This window comes from Apostichopus japonicus, chromosome 8 (genome assembly GCF_037975245.1).
Source record: "Apostichopus japonicus isolate 1M-3 chromosome 8, ASM3797524v1, whole genome shotgun sequence".
NCBI classification, from domain to species: domain Eukaryota; kingdom Metazoa; phylum Echinodermata; class Holothuroidea; order Aspidochirotida; family Stichopodidae; genus Apostichopus; species Apostichopus japonicus.
In genome coordinates, this window is record NC_092568.1 from 24,191,579 (window position 1) to 24,208,807 (window position 17,229).

Consider the following 17,229-nt stretch of genomic DNA (forward strand, 5'->3'; position numbering starts at 1 on the left):
CCCTACATTGAGAAAATCTGGTTATGCCATTAGCTTAAGCGGAAATGACGAAAAGCTGGTGTGAGGTGCCAACTTCTCCCTCCCCGGCCCCCCACTTTCCCTGATTTGTGGTAACTTTACTAATTTGCCACTACTGCTAGGAAGATTAATAATAGAACACCTCTGAATTTGTTGTGCACTCTTCCAATTGGCTCCTTCAATCTACTAACCAAATGAAATATGTCTGTGTGACATGTTCCTTAGGCATGTTCTGCCACAACTTTTTAGGAAAATAGTAACTTCCTTAACTTAACTCGACCACACTCTCATGTTATTTTGCTGCCCCATCAACAAATTTGGCTAGCTAAGAGTACGAGCAAGGTTAGGAAACATTTATTGGTTCTAGGCCTAACTAGTGACACAAATATCCTATATACTAACGTTACCATTGTGTTCCGTCAAGGCGATCAATTTCGACATCGCTGTCCGATCCCGCTTCCTCTTCGCTGGTCTCCGGTTCGAACATGTAGGGAAAAACTTCCCACGATTGTCGACCATGTCTTCCATTTCCCGGCCTTCTTCGCTATTGCTATCTGAATACTGTGAGTCAATGCCACCGGCAGCCATTTCGCGATATGTATAAGCTATGCTGTGTATGCGGTGCTGTGTATATATGCGTACTACAGTACGTCTATAGCAACTGTATGTGGTAGCAAAACCAGTTCCCTGCGACGATATCATGCACTTTCGACTTTGTAAACAAATGACGTCATTTGTTTTCGGCTTTCCCTGAACGAGTCAATTTGGCCGATTTTTGCGGAGTTTATGTTGCTTGATAGGAAGAAAATGCAAGGAATTTTTGAAAAAAGAAGTGATTAAATGTTTTGTTCGATGTCTTATGTATCAATTTGTGATGTTTCATCTAATTCCGAATCTTAACTTTCTTGTAACAGACTGCTGAGAAAGGTAATATTTTCGAGAATTTTGATTTCTACATACCCAATACACTGCGCAGAATATATACATGTTTGCACTCTTCTGCGCTTCCCCCGTGACGTCACTGAATCTATTACGTAATAGTACTTTTTTACCGATTTCTACCCCTTTGGAGACGGAAAATGATCGTGGTGTTGGGGTTTTCTTAACATAAGAATTGTTAAGTTTTATATTATTTAAGGTCAAGTCTACGTATCACTTGACCTTTAACAAGTTGTTGAATCGGTGGCAAGCTTCAAGTTGTAGGTACCCTCACAGCTGTAACTTGATTCTACAAGGCTCATCTCTGCATAAAAATTCATGCATAGTTCATTAGATTGATTTGGCTTAAAGTGAGCAGCTGGAATGATTTCCAAACCTTGATCTTATCTCTGTGGTTGCTGTCACAGATTGGAACAGGTTATATAAAAAATCACCTGCTCCCCGTAGTTTCTGGGTAAGTGAAATCTAACTTATATATCTTACTGGCACACCATGCACCCATACTTAAATGCATTGTGCTATGCCTTAGTACAGGTCATTAGTATATTGACATCAAGTTATAGCAAGTTTTTTTACTGACATTGCTAAAAGGTTTTCTGACCCACCCAATTTTTCTCAAACATTTAGTTTTGTTAAATTAGAGAAATTGAAGTGTTAGCATTGGTGACTATTGTTTTACTTTCTAGCATATTTTGGGGTCATACTGATGACCTTTACGACTACCAGCTATCTCTTCCCATATCCAGACCGGTCTAATGTCATGTTAGTTTTGACTGATTGTCTTTCGCACATCCATCGTGAATCTTTACACATGGACTCTCAACAATCTGAAACATATAACCTATACTAGGAATATACCACCAATAAAGCAACGTTTACATGTGAGAACGTGCGTGCATGGTGTTGAAACGAGTGCTCAAAGTCAGATTTGTAGTTTATGAGAGGGAGGATCAGATCCAGCAATTTAGACCTTGATAGGAAAAGTCAGATCTGAACTCAGGATTAAAATTTGTAATGCAACCCCGCAGCACTAGGGGTCAGAATTGACCTAAGTTTGACTTCCTCTGTGGTTTGTTGTGCATGCATTTTGACACAGCAGTAGTAGCAGCACTACACATCACATGGCCATCTTGTGTTACCCATTTTCTTCTCGGTCAATTCAAACCTCAAACTACGTGTTTGGTGACAGCTAGCAGTGATAGGGAGAGCGTGGGGCGTGGTATCGAGCACAGTCTAATGTAAATGCGCATAGGTTCAAAATAAAGTTGACCTTGCTTTAAATTTGTACGCTGATTGTGGGGTGTGATCTGTATGTAAATATGACTTGAAACCACAATTATGGATTTTTAGTTATCTGGTCAACATTACATTACATGGCATATGGTATGAATAATTGTTATGACACCTGTCATAATTACAGAAGATTTTTCAGGTTTGGTATGGAGAAGAAATGGAGGGAGGCAGGGAGAGGGAGTAGAGTGTTAACACTATGGGATATATATTTATGTACTTTGCAATGTTCTCCGTCAATATATTTGCTGAAATAACTGACATTTTATTTAGGTCATTTTTCTTTTGCATTTGTATTTTGTGTTGAATTGACAGTTAAGCAACCATCCCGAATCACATTCCAATATCTTCTAATTTTAATACTTTCATCTTTCCAACATGCTGTCATAATGTTCGCTGTGATATGGCCAAAACCCTTTATTGTCTGATGTGACATCTTACTGATGAAGGCATATGTCAAAGCATTGTATAATCCACATGGTACTTATTATGCATAATCTTGAGCCTCTAAGGCATAATCCATATGGCGGGCCATCAGTCTCAAATTGTGGGGAATCGACTAATACCGATTTAAATCGACATATACTAATTTCCTTTGACTTATACCAGTTTCCAGCAGCTTAGATTGACTTCTACCGATTTAAATCGACATATACCAGTTTAATTCTACATATCATCGATTTAAATCGCAGTATACCAATTTCAATCGATGATAAGTAAAATAAACCGTATAAGCCCTATGTCAATTTAAATCGACATATACTAATTTAATTCGACTTATACCTATTTCAATCGACATATACCGATTTAAATCGTCATATATCAATTTAAATCGATGATATGTAAATATAAATATATGTAAAATATTAAACTGGTATATCTCGATATAAAACGGCATATACCGATTTATTTTACTTATCATCGATTTAATTGGTACATGCTGATTTAAATCGATGATATGTAGAATTAAACTGGTATATGTCAATTTAAATCGGTATAAGTCAATTTAAGCTGCCAGAAACTGGTATAAGTCGAAGGAAATTGGTATATGTCGATTTAAATCGGTATATGTCGATTCCCACGATTTGAGACTGATGGCCCGCTATAAATCCAAAGCAAACTGAAACCTCATATTTGGATAGTTAAAAATTCCTACAAGCTTCAATTTTCTTGAAGTTTCTTACTTTCAATATTTGGCTCAGCTGTTTTTGATGAGACAAAAAACAAAACTTTTCTTTTGGTGCTGATTATTTTTTTGATGTGGGCCATGAAAATAGTTGTTACAGTTTGAAAATACTTGACCGTTCAGCCTTTTCAGCAAATTCTAAGGTATTCTTTCCCAAGGATGCATCCAGGAAGAGGGGCTGCTGATGGGTGGTAGCATGTTCTAAAAATTTGTACACAGCAAACATAAACTTGCTCCAAACAACGATACTTTTGGAAAACTTAGCATGCGTTGCAAGGCTGGCATCGTTAAATTGTGTTGGCTATTTTCTTATGTGCTGTCGCTAGTAACTACGGTATCTTCCGACACTTGTTCCCTAGGCCCCATTCTTTGAGAAACCTGGATCTGTCAGTCATTTAAACTTGACATCCATTTGATTTTCTATTTTCACTAAAAACTTGGATTGACTTTGAACTTCACAGGAGTCAAAACTACTGCCTTATATAATGGTAAGGTTTTGATTCTATATTTATTCCTCTACTCCCACTGCAAACAAATGGCAGGCATTGGAAAACATTATGGTGCAATATTTTGTTAGTTTTATACTAGCTAAACCTCACTTTTCTGCCATGTTTTGGCATGGAATGTGAATTTTAGATTTAAAAATTTGTGGTATGTGTCAAAGAAAAAAATAAATTTCATGAAGGAAAAAAAAAATCTGTGAGTACTCTGAAATTTGTATATCTTCGTTTTTGTCTTCATCAGTTGCATTCTTACAGTTTTTGTTGCTTAAACAGTAACAATGGATCCTAAAAGAATGGTTCGTGGCACAAATATGGGTTTTCAAGCAGATGCTGCATGGATCAAAAGATTTCCTGTGTTAAGAAACAGTACTACTATTTTGGTATATTGCAGAATTTTCCTGCTGGCAACTCTTTAACCAAGTGCTGTGTTCGAGTGGATAAAGTCAGTGGCATCAGTAGCAATTAAACCTGGCATATTGGAACTTAATCTGCCCTGCCAAACTGAGATGGGTTTTTTTCATACCGGAGAAATCCACTGTTTTCCCATCTGAATTGATCTTACAGATTAAAACAATATTTATGAAAGGATCTAAAATTGTAAATTGGATAGCAACCCATTGTAAAGTGTAAATTAAAAAGATAACCAATATCCCATATTAGCCGATATTATACTCATCCCAATTAATTTAAACTAAAGTAACTAATTGTTTTACTTTCAATGAAGACTATTTGGTAATATTTTCGATATCACGTTCCCCATTTGGAATCGTTTCTATATCAAAGTGGACACAAATTTATAAAAAATTACATATTAACCCAAGTTTCATTGTGGGTTTATATATTTATATTTCACATCAAATAGTCAATATTGTCTTAAGATATGGTACAACATTTTCATTGGGGACAGAAGGGTCAATCGTGTCACCTACAATTTTCAGCATCACTGTGACCAAAATATTGACAATTCATAGTATATGGAGGTCAATAATAAACCATATGCAATTGGTCATTTTGTAGATCTCTTTACTTTTCCAAAGCCCCACTAATACCCACTTGATACCCACTTCAACCACCCACAGGGCCACGCAACCAGTTATAAACCCTAGAAAAGTTACATCGAAATTATACATTTAACCATTAAGCCGGTGACCTCTGACCTCAGTTACCATAGTAACCATATATTTTGATAGTACTTGAAATACTCATGAATTGATGTAACATGATATAGGTGGTATCATACCATGGTCAGGTTTCGTTGTGCTGCCATATAATTCAGGGATCAAAGTTAACACTGAACCGAAATTTGAAATCTATTCAAAATTAAATTTGCTTTCATTCATAAACAATAAAAGCACTTTCTAAATTAAGCCTAGTTATAATTCTAATTTGTTTTGCCTAATCGGGTAACAATATTAACTTTGTGTAGTTTATGATCCAAAAAGAGGCGAGGAAATATAGCACGAAAACATCATGATACCGTTCATCGTCTGGTTATGATGTGCAGTCTGCATGGCTCAGAACATCCAAGGTGTAGGCCTAAAATATGTGCACATTTACTTTAAAGGGTGTGAAGACTCGCGCACAAGAAACGTCTCATGCCGGTAATCTGACCTAGTTTCGACTGAGGTGTAACAGAAGTGCTAGACACCACCATCGATCCCAGAAAATACACACAGCTTGCTCCCGTCGGTAAATATACACTAGTGCACAGTCACTACATGCAGCTACGGTCAATGCCCATAACATAGTGTAAAGAGCAGCGATGGACATCTCAGCAGGGAGTTGTTATGGAACTCCCTGATATCAGGTCCAGATAACAAGGTATCACGTTTCATTAATGTCTGCATATTGTAGCAATAAGAAAGAAAACTTCACTTGCAAGCAACGGAAAGGTTAACCTGTTTACAGGGCGGCACGCGGTTTGGGGCGAGTCTTCAATGCCTTTAACGAAGAACGGTGCATATTATCAACACCATAAACATATTTCATTAATAGGATACATAAATATGGCATGAACTAGTCATGCAATAAATTCTTTACCATATAGTTAGGATCGCAATTAAAAGCGCTTCCATTTTTTAAATGTGTTTCTTGCGTTTCCACACAATTTACATAGCTACTTTTTCTTCCATGTAACACGTCTACAATCTATTCAATGTTTTAAGACATTATGAAAACATATATAGTCTTTATTGTTTGTACCCGCTTTGCCTCAACTTTACTCCAGCTCAAGAGAATTGCAAACTGTAATGTTCTTTTGTATGATTTTGTCCTGATGTCAAGAACTGTGAAGTTCCTACCAATCTCACCACTCCTCCAAATAAAACCACAGCCAAGAGTTTGTATGCAACGCCTTTACACCGTTCAATCGGTACCAACATCCAACAGCCATATATATATATATATATATATATATATATATATATATATATATATATATATATATATATATATATATATATATATGACGTATAGCCTTTATTCCCCACTCATCCTCCCAATCCCTTTCCCCTATTTGCTGCTTATGATTTTTCTCCTTTTGTATCCTCATCGTCTCACCTTTATTGCTTAGCTTTCTTTTTGCTTCCTCTGCGAAGTGTACCTCCTACTTCTTTTACTTTCACGGTCCGTTGTTTCCCTATTTTCTACTCTTTCCACTGTTCAATGTTTCAATTAAAATGTCTGTTCTATTTGTTTATATAACCTACATGTTTTTCTATGGGCTCTCAATGAATGAACCCCAATTACAGCATTTAAAAAACAAATCTTTGACAAAAATATTTTCATTACAATTATTCCATTGTGGAAAAAACTGTTTCAGATCCTGCTGGAATCGAAACGACGGTCAGATCATTTAAGTTTGACTTATTCTTATTTTTGTTTATTTATTTAATTATAATATATTTCTAATAAATATACTATTCTGACCTATAATTCGACCATTTTTGTGTCGCATTTAGGAACCACGCCTCACAGATGAAGTCTCCGCTAGTGTATGTTATCGCTGCAATTGTGACATGTATTGTCGCACAGGACTCATACTATGTTTGGCCTGATGATTTCAACGATAAAGAAAGGGACGCTTTCTACTACGGACTATTCCCTGACGATTTTAAATGGAGTACGGCGACCTCTTCCTACCAAATTGAAGGAGCATGGGACGTTGAAGATAAAGGTGAAAGTGTTTGGGACACTTTCGCACACGAAGGCACTCACGTAGCTAACGGGGATACTGGAGATGTGGCTTGTGACAGCTACAACTTGTGAGTGCAATTTGTGCTTTTAGTTTAATAGTAATAATAATAATGATTATAATAATAATGGTGATGATGATGATGATGATGATGATGATGATGATGATGATGATGATGATGATGATGATGATGATGATGATGATGATGATGATGATGATGATGATGATGATGATGATGATGACGATGATGATGTTGATGATGATGTTGATGGTGGTGGCGTTGATGATAATGGTGATGAAGGTGGTGATGATGGTTATAGTGGTGGTGATGATTGTGGCGGTGGTGGAAAGGTAGTGGTGGTGGTTTTGATGACTGTGGTCGTGGTGATGATAGTTTTGAGGAGGATGAGAATGAGAGTGATGATGGCGGTGATAAGGAAAGAGGAAAGAACGGAAACCTTTACTAAACTTGTTGAGCCATTAATTACACATTATATTCATCCTATTATTGAAAGTTGGCAGACCAAATTTAGCGGGTTCTTCCTTTATTCAAAGCCTCTAGTATTTCACACACTGCATTGGCATATCACATGTCCTATCACTAGAACAGCAGTTGAATGATTTCAGAATGCTGAGCCTCATACGCATGATCTTCTCTGGGGTGTTGCGTTTTCTGAAGATGTGGGTCTTCTTATTGAACACCGTCCGTGGAGACAGAACTATTTTTGTATAGTTAAGAGGTGTTATATGTTGCAACCATAACGATTTGTTTATGAAAATCTGAAGTAGATTGTGCTAATGTTCCCCACATCACGAAAGACTTATCTCTACCCGTGAAGTTGTGAAACTGAAAATTGTGTAGGGGGCGTAAGCCTACGCACCCATCTCACCTCCCTTTACACTGACTGGCCTATACAACTTCATCTTACAAGAGAAATTAAATATGTATCCACTGGATAATATTCCCCACATCTCATCATTATTCCATAAGACCAAACCTTATTATTTGCTCGGTTACTGCTATAATTCGTCGGCTACCCGTACCATATTTTCCAGATATGCGACTGACGTCCAACTAATCAAGAATATGGGCCTTTCCTACTATCGCTTCTCGTTGTCCTGGCCTCGAATCCTACCGAATGGCCGCCCCGACAGTGCCAGTTCAGATGGTCTGCGGTACTACAACGCCCTGATTAATGAACTCTTAGATAACGGTATCAACCCTCAAGTCACACTCTATCACTGGGACCTACCTCAGGCCCTGGAGGATGAGGGTGGATTTCTCAGCGATGATTTCCCTGAGTGGTTCAACGACTATGCTAATTATTGCTTCGAACAGTTTGGAGATCGAGTCAAATTTTGGATAACTTTCAATGAACCGTTGAGCATTGCTGTGCTAGGGTACGGTGATGGTGTATTTGCCCCTGGTTTGAACGGCATCGGAGACAAAGTTTATAACGTTTCCCACAACTTGATATTGGGACACGCAATGGCGTATAGAACGTATGATAGTACTTACCGTGCATCTCAGGTTAGTACCCGGTGATAGCAAAATATGTTGCAAATGTTTGTTTTCTGTTAATTATTCCATTCTTGATATGAGCAAATTATATTGAAAAAAATTGTTGTTGCAAAATCTCCATTAAGACTCAAGCTGGTAAGAAAAAGACAGTGTTTCAGCTTGAGCAAGTCAAATTTGATTCAGTGACATACAAATGGGAACGTTAGCGTAAAAAAAAAAAAAGACTAAAACGTTAAATATTCATTTGTAAGGAAAATTACTTTATGTCCCTTCATATTTGAAGACTCTGTTAAGATGGCTACTAGTTATTTGTTGAGGACATCGAAGCATCGATAATTCAATTTTCTACTGTAGAATTATTTCATCATTAAGAAACATACTTCTTCTTTTGACAGATGGGTGAAATAGGCATCGCTCTGATCTCTGACTTCATAGAACCATACAATAGGTCCATCCCCAGTGACGTAGAAGCCGCTAGTAGGTCCCTTCGATTTTTACTCGGTTGGTACGCGAATCCAATCTTCAAAAATGGTGACTACCCTGATATTATGAAAGAAAAAATCGCTCGTAAAAGCGCAGCACAGGGCCTAGCGTCTTCTCGGCTTCCAGAATTCACCGAAGAGGAGAAAGATATGATAAAAGGCACATACGATTTCTTCGGCTTGAACCATTACAGTACCCGTTTTGGTGTGGATTCTGACCAAGAAGACCTTAGCAACCCACCTAGTTACTACAAAGATGCCGATGTCATGACATGGCAAGATTCCAGTTGGCCATCGGCTGGTTCCAGTTGGTTGCAGGTCGTACCTTGGGGAATCAGACGTATGGTAAATTGGATACGAGACGAATACGGTCAAGACATACCGATCTACGTCACAGAAAATGGCGTCTCAACCAAGGATGTTGCCGAGTTAAATGATGAGATAAGAACTAAATACTATACTTCCTACATCAACGAGATACTCAAAGGTAAGAGGACAATCTTCAGATACAAATCCTAGAGGGTATGGTGAATAGGACAATAGTCTCAATATGTAACAAAGCTTACCCCTTCATGGTTCACCCCACCCGCTCTTCATTCCATACCTTGATTACCTTAAAAGAATAAACCAATGAAGAAACGATCACAAGGCATTGAAATCGCTCAGTTTATTAGTACCCCCGCTGTACGTATAAATGTGCCCGTACATTAAAAACATAAGAAATGCTCTTTGGTCTAATACAGTAATGTGTACTATGTCATATTGAAAACCGAATGGGCATGTCATACAACAAGGCGTATATGATGTACAATAACAGGTGTTTTTCTATATATACATCATGCCCCCACCGACACCCCACCCGCATTCACCAGCCGTAAAAACGAAAATAAAGCGAAACGTTTGCTTCCCCCAACACACACAAAAGTAAGTAATTAGCTTCAGTTTGGTTTCATCATTGAATTTATACTATTATGTGTATAACAGTAAATGGCATGTTTGCGTATTGTATAACAGTACTGTACCAAACCGAAACACTTTCTAATCATGAAAATGATCACTTTATGTACCAATTCTTTTGAGTATCTTATTGTCAATATCACGTTTTTATTCTTTTCTTTCATACAGCGATCAGTATCGATAATGTCAATGTCAAGGGATATACAGCTTGGTCATTGATGGACAATTTTGAATGGGCGGCAGGATATACAGAAAGATTCGGCCTCCATTACGTAGATTTCTCGGATCCAAAACGACCAAGGACTCCCAAAGCATCAGCTAATGCGTACGCACAGATCGTAGCAGATAACGGATTCAACAGCGGTTCTACCGTGACCGGTCCCTAAGTTAACTGGTGGCACCCACTCTCCATGCTCTTATCAATGTTAACCACACCGCTTTAATACATCACATTTAAAGTGAAGCGGAGTGGACAGAGAGCAAATATTTCCCTGGAGAGGAGAAGGGGAGATGAGGGTGGGGGGGGGGGGGTTGGCAATTGGTAGTGCAGCAAACTTTAAACATGTTAGTTACCCTAAACACCCGGAATACTACATCTGCCTCATTGATTTCTTGGTTTATTCCGCTTTATTAATCAGTACTAAGAAACAAAACTTTGTCCGGTCCCTCTGCTAACTGGTGGCATCCACTCTCCATGCTCTTATCAATGTTAACCACACCGCTTTAATACATCACATTAAAAGTGAAGCGGAGTGGACAGAGAGCAAATAATTCCCTGGAGAGGAGAAGGGGAGATGAGGGTGGGGGGTGGGGGGGTTGGCAATTGGTAGTGCAGCAAACTTTAAACATGTTAGTTACCCTAAACACCCGGAATACTACATCTGCCTCATTGATTTCTTGGTTTATTCCGCTTTATTAATAAGTACTAAGAAACAAAACTTTGTCTTTTGCGTGTAGTTTTGTAAGTTATACATGTCGCCTTTCTACTTTTTATGTGATGCAGATGGTAGGTGAATTCAATGTGTCATAGTCCTACCTTCCAATCGTTAGCGTACAAGGAGCCAAATGCAACAATGTATTATGGCATTCAAATATTAAATGCTTCGAATCCCGATCTTGATTCCCGGGCTTTTGTTTTCTCTTTGAAATATGCATAATAGCTTTCTAGTCAGTTTACCTGTTATTGATTTATAAACAATAGATAATTTATCATTTCATCATCCAACGGTACCGAATATAATATTTTCTTAACAGTGCAGTGATTGATATTGATGCTATTTTAAGAGGAGAATTTAGATTTCCATATGAACTATGCTGCCATGGACACCATTTCTCTATTGTGACGCCACAAAAAATGACATTAGCATCAAACGTAAGATCGAAGCATTTAGTGAGAATCAAACACCCAATTTCCTTCAACATTTGTAATTTAAAAATACTGTCTTCGCACATCGCGATTCAAAAGTAATAGCTCTCTCATTTTGAGATCATAGCTAGCCCTGTGAATGATCACAAAGCGGTACCTCTGACTCAAGGAACCGGGAGGGGTGCGGGAGTGAGGGGGGTGTTTAAATTGATCCTACTCATATGAAAACAAACATTGTTTCTCCACCGTGGGTTTGCTCAATAGATTCGCTAAAAACTCGCCTGCATTTGTGTAACGCTCTTGAACGTCTGATGGGTTGAACTACCATTTTCGTCTGGTTTTAAGAGTTTATATTTCTGATTCTACTCAAACACAGTGTTGACCTTGAGCACGTCAAATATTACTACAGCAGCAGAACCAAACGTTAACGTCTCTCGTGTTTTCTTATCCATGTCACTTAAATGAATCACAAACAAACAAACATACAAACCAAAAATAATTGAGGTAAACTAAAACCTGTATACGATAAGAGTCGCTCATGCTTCCCCTAATGCTATAACAAAGATTGTTTATTTAATATGTAGGCTACAGCAGTTACGATAGTCATCTATCAACTTCATGAAAAGGGCAAAAGCAATTATTTACATTACGACATGCAAAAAAGAAGTACAGATTAGTCGAATGTAGTATTGTAGTACAGCGAAAAAAAGAAAGGCAAAAAAAAAAAAAAAAGACGTCTGACACACATTGTAAGACCAAATTTGCTCCTGCCTTCATAATTGTAAAATTTATGTTCTGATATCTATACATACACCTTTCGTGCAAGATATAGTGAAGCTAATTGGCCCATTATTGATGGCTGTTTACCCTTCACATATATTTCTCACTCTTAACAACCTTCGCCCTTCTTTTAATCATAAAACCCGATGGTACATTGTAATTGTTATAATTTACAATCGTAACGAAACAAATAAAGTAATCAAGACAGAGGATAGAATACAGATGACGAAGTTCTGCTGGACTAGATTTCCTGCACTATAGCCCTCTTCAAACCCGTTGTACGCAATCAGGTCCTTGAACCATTGAGCTGACGTTTTGACGGTACGCGGTCTATCGTTATCATCAAAATCGACGTAATGTAACCCAAATCTCTGGCTATATCCCGAAGTCCACTCGAAATTGTCCATTAGTGACCAGGCAAAGTAACCTTTGACCTTAACGTTATCTTGCTCGATAGCTGTAAAGTTGAAAAGTAAATTATGTTGATCAACAAATCGGCAGGCTTATTCAATAGCTGTAAAGGGGGTGTGAGACGGACGGTTTGTCGGTCAATTCTGTTTGATCTGATCATGAACTGGTAAAAGAAGGGAATCTAGGCCGTCACTAATCTTCATAGATTAGCAAATACCAGACCTAACATATGCGATTTATTTGGACTTCTGTATATGGCGTCGTTTCGTAAAGGAGCATCGTCTTGAGTTTAACCGTTAAAGCAGTGTCGTATAATTACGAATTATATGTTATCTATATAAGATTTTAACAACATGGCACATTTAATTTCATTAATGTTTAATTGAATAACAAATGAATGAAAAAGTGAATCAACAAGTTGCTACTTTCTTGGAAATATTTTCTTCTTTTAAGGGGGAGGGGTAGGGAGGTGTTGGTGGGTGACGAATGTGGTGGTAATAATTACCTTTGAGCACTTCGTTAATGTAAGCTCTATAAAAGGTAACTCTTTCTTCATCTTCAGTCCCAGAGTCGAGGGCGGTTGAGACTCCATTTTCAGTGATGAAGATATCGGGATTATTATATTCATTCTTGACCCAGTTTAAGAGTCCTCGTAGGCCCCAAGGAACTGGTCTTAGCCAACTAGAAGTCGAGGTAGGCCATTCGTCGGGCTGATATCTCTGCATGTCCTGAAAGTGAAACAACACATTCAAACAGTCCGCGCAATCAAATAACTGTTGAAAACTCCTCCTGTAACTTTTGATGGCGTTTTAATGATTGTATAATTAGCAGTTGTAGTGTATTTTAATGATATAATAATGACAACGTAACCACATATTTTTTAAGGCTTCTATTGGGGTTCAAAATATGGTGTTAAATTCAGGGTATTTTACGCAATTAAGCCGTACACATTTCACAGATCAACAAGAACAACAACAACTCTACACAAGGACAGAGCGGACTATGCGCTCTTAGTTTTCTTAGACTCACTGAATGGTGCAACAAAATGTTTTTGTTTAATACCTGATCTCCTTCATAGTTAGGTTCAGTGCCTGTGTTCACTTCTGCTCTACAGACGGTTGAAGTGTACGAGTTTAAGCCAAAGAAATCATAAGTTCCCTTAATTTCGCCCTTTTCTTCTTCTGTAAATTCTGGAAGTCTGGATTCCTCAAAGCCCTGGGCCATACTCTTGTTACCAACCTGCCACTTCATCGTGTCGGGGTAATCACCGTTCTTAAATATAGCGTGAGCAAACCTGTACATGCACGTAAAACCATAGAGGTAAAAACAGACCAAATAGGAAGCATGAATGAGCGTGCGTATAAACCTCGAATTAACAGTCATAATAGAAATATCAAGAATCATAAAACTTGTTTGTATGTATGGAAAATGTAACAAACGAGATGATGTGGCGAGTATCAGCCACCCATTTTTCCCTCTTCGACCCAGTTGTTAACGTGAAGTACCTATTCCATGTATGTTTCCCTTTCACATTTCTTTGTGCATTTCTTCATAAAACTTCTGCAGTACCATAACTATTTTTTAATCAATTTTCCTACCTTTCTACTAGAATTTTTTTTGGAACATTTCAATTATTTAAAAGCCAGTTCAGACCTCGTTTTGACTAAACCCTTCAACATACCATCCGGCTGTGAACTGCATATATCTTTCTGCAGCGGCGACATCTTCAGGTTTGTTCGGGTCCTCGGGAATGCCGAAGTCTGTGCTAAGGGTAATCGACAGTTTACCGCCATAACTGGAATACTTCTGTTTGTAAGTATTGTATGCTTTGGCATGGGCTTTAATGATAGTATGTGCAGCTCTGTATGGGGCCGCACCTGGATCGTAGATACCCGGTGCAAACACATTGATTCCGTAACCAAGCCAACACACAACATATGGCTCGTTAAATGTTATCCAGTACTTAACCTGTAAAAACATCGCAAAAAGAAGAAAAAAAAACATGTATGGAAGTTGGAATGCTTTACATGCGAAATTTGGATATATCTGCACACAACTAAAGCTATATACTATACACTATTGTTTCCCCGGTCAGTGTTTCTTTCCATTATTTACTTATAATACATGCGTACCATGTATTCTTTATCGTCATCGCCACACCATCCCCTAGCATTTCCCACTACTCAATCCCTAATCTCATTCCCCACACTGTAAGTCCCGAAAGAAATTGTTTAAAGCAGAGTACATGTTAGATTAGTAATAATTGTATTAGGATAATTCTCGAGTAAGATTAAGCTGTTCATTTGGACGTGCAGTTATTGTGAAGATAGGTCTATTGGTCGTTCGATGGATGTGTGCTCTTCCTCGCCATGTGGCTCATTATGTTACTTTCAAGGGTCATGATGAAACAGATTAATTATCTGCACATGAACAGTTGGCTTACCTGCCAACACCTTTTTGCTTGCCCTTAAGTACAGGCACGTAAACGTATATAACGTTCCAGTATAGGTTGATTGAATGGATACTATTGTACAAGCTTCAAAACTCACCTTTTCTCCGAACCTCTCAAACATGAGGTCTGCATAATCATTGAATATGTCTACCAATTCGTCACTCTCCCAGCCACCATATTCATCTTGAAGAAACTGTGGCAGATCCCAGTGATAAAGCGTCACCATTGGTTCCACTCCATTGTCCAGCAAGCTTGTGATCAGGTTGTTATAATATTCGATGCCAGCTTCGTCAATGTAATCTACTGTACCATTTGGGAGAACTCTCGGCCAGGAAATCGAGAATCGATAGTAGGAAACGCCGAGATTCTTTAACAGTGCAACGTCCTCTTCGTATTTGTGGTAACTATCACAGGCCACGTCGCCATTTTGATTATTGTAAATTCTTCCGTTATGGGAGAATGTATCCCAGATGCTCAATCCTTTGTCATCTTCTTGCCACCCTCCTTCTATTTGGTAAGCTGAAGTTGCCGAACCCCAGATAAAGTCGGCTGGGAACTTTCCGGCAATTAAAAGATCTCGTCCGGGCTCGCTAAAGACGGAAGGATAAGAATATTCTGGATATGTCTCTTGTGCAACAACTAGAGAGATGAAGCACAGGAACACGCAGAGAGTAAGTTTTGCGATCATCTTGAAAGTTTCGAAACCATCCGCTATCAGATCTAATTCGAAATATTGTCTCTTTAACAGGATCAGAACGACTTTATTGGCACGCCCTTTGGACCCTGACTACCGATATTGATCGGCTTTCGCATGAAGTTTACCGCATGGCAATGTATATGTTGTTATTATACAACAAGACCCGAAATCACGCGTTCATGTCACAGATCGCAAAGATAATCCACAACCATGATTTGTCTGTATGCTAATTGAGTAGTTTCAAACCATAGGTAGGGAAGGAGGTTGGTTCGTTTGAGATCCACTAATCAAAGGAGCAGATATTGCTGAAATTCGTCTAAATTGTTCACTATAAAAGAAAAACTTCTACACCCCTATGCTACCTTATTATGAAGCTGCCAAAAATTGGACTGTATTGGTAATTTTATAAGCAATGATATTACAAGGTTACCTTCAAGTTCATTATGGTAAAAATGTGAAAATTTCAACAATTTTTGTAAACACTATATAGAGAGGAATTTCATGCAAATTGCACAAGGATGATTAGAACACATTCCTATATGCATCATTAAACAAAATTCTCCTGGACTATCCTTTTAAGGTAAAATGAATATTTCAGTGAGGAAAAAAAATAGTGTGTTAGTAAAATGCTTGAATTTATTTTTACTTACTAGCAAAACTCACAAAATGTAAGACGAAATCAAAACGAACAAACTGAGATACACCCACACAACATAATAAAGCAGATATATTGAACAGTATAGCCTATATACAAGAAATTTTCCCTCAGCGTGGAAAGGCAAAACCACCTATGTAAGGAATAGCATATTCTAATGGTAACAGGATTAGAGTTAAAATCACTTAAACCATTGTTCTGAATTGACTTTGATGAAAATAAAAAATAAATTAAAACTTATACAATTCGGTATTTAATTCCATTAGCAAGTTTGATCATTAGTTCCACAACTTTCATATCAAGATAAAAAAGTAAACGTTGAAACCTTTCTAATTTTGGACGTAGAGCTGTCACACATACATCGAACAAAACAGGATATGAAAATGGATATAGAATATATTAAAGATCCTACCATTAAACTTATTCGTTGTTCGCTTATAAGCCTACATTATGTGAAGAACAACAATCTAGAATGTTTCTTCTTAGTAGGTGGTAATTACTTGACCTATTATTTTGAGTTATATAGGAGCAAATTGCTACTTTTTATTGGTTCGATTGAAAGTTAACATTTGCCGCCATTTGAATCCTTTACAATGAAGTTGTCTTATGTATCATGCATATTAGCACGAATAACGCATTCATGAAGACACCATATGCTTGACCCTTTCCCACAACTTGTGAATGCAAACGCAAAAAAAAAAATCAGTTGACATTCCTTGCTCGGAAATATAGTAAACCCGTAGCCTCGCTGCAGCCTCCTGACCGTGAAAGCCGCATC

At 37.9% G+C, this 17,229-nt stretch overlaps 2 protein-coding genes across 2 annotated transcripts in view; one reads left to right on the forward strand and one right to left on the reverse strand.

Annotated features, from left to right (window-relative positions):
* The window catches only part of LOC139970550 (lactase/phlorizin hydrolase-like), a 43,897-nt gene that overhangs the window by 12,155 nt on the left and 14,513 nt on the right, over positions 1–17,229 (forward strand). The window contains exons 6-13 of the mRNA XM_071976334.1: positions 6,220–6,278; positions 6,897–7,199; positions 8,186–8,660; positions 9,047–9,620; positions 10,259–10,468; positions 13,210–13,340; positions 13,845–13,967; positions 15,743–15,770. Coding sequence (XP_071832435.1) covers positions 6,220–6,278; positions 6,897–7,199; positions 8,186–8,660; positions 9,047–9,620; positions 10,259–10,468; positions 13,210–13,340; positions 13,845–13,967; positions 15,743–15,770 — 1,903 coding nt within the window. The remainder of the gene's footprint in view (positions 1–6,219; positions 6,279–6,896; positions 7,200–8,185; positions 8,661–9,046; positions 9,621–10,258; positions 10,469–13,209; positions 13,341–13,844; positions 13,968–15,742; positions 15,771–17,229) is intronic.
* On the reverse strand, positions 11,464–15,841 carry LOC139971170 (cytosolic beta-glucosidase-like). The gene is made up of 5 exons (XM_071977412.1): positions 15,197–15,841; positions 14,329–14,615; positions 13,710–13,941; positions 13,153–13,375; positions 11,464–12,693 (listed from the first exon to the last, which is right to left on the reverse strand). The coding sequence occupies exons 1-5, from the start codon at positions 15,785–15,787 to the stop codon at positions 12,407–12,409; spliced, it is 1,620 nt and encodes a 539-aa protein (XP_071833513.1). The 5' UTR covers positions 15,788–15,841; the 3' UTR covers positions 11,464–12,406.

Excerpts from the sequence above, each read along its gene's own strand:
- LOC139971170 (XM_071977412.1), bottom strand. The coding sequence starts at position 15,787 with ATGATCGCAAAACTTACTCTCTGCGTGTTCCTGTGCTTCATCTCTCTA. Across the intron at positions 13,942-14,328 it reads ATGCAGTTCACAGCCGGATG|GTTTGCTCACGCTATATTTA; the intron begins GTATGTTGAAGG and ends GTGCATGTACAG. Across the intron at positions 12,694-13,152 it reads CATTAACGAAGTGCTCAAAG|CTATCGAGCAAGATAACGTT; the intron begins GTAATTATTACC and ends TCAACTTTACAG.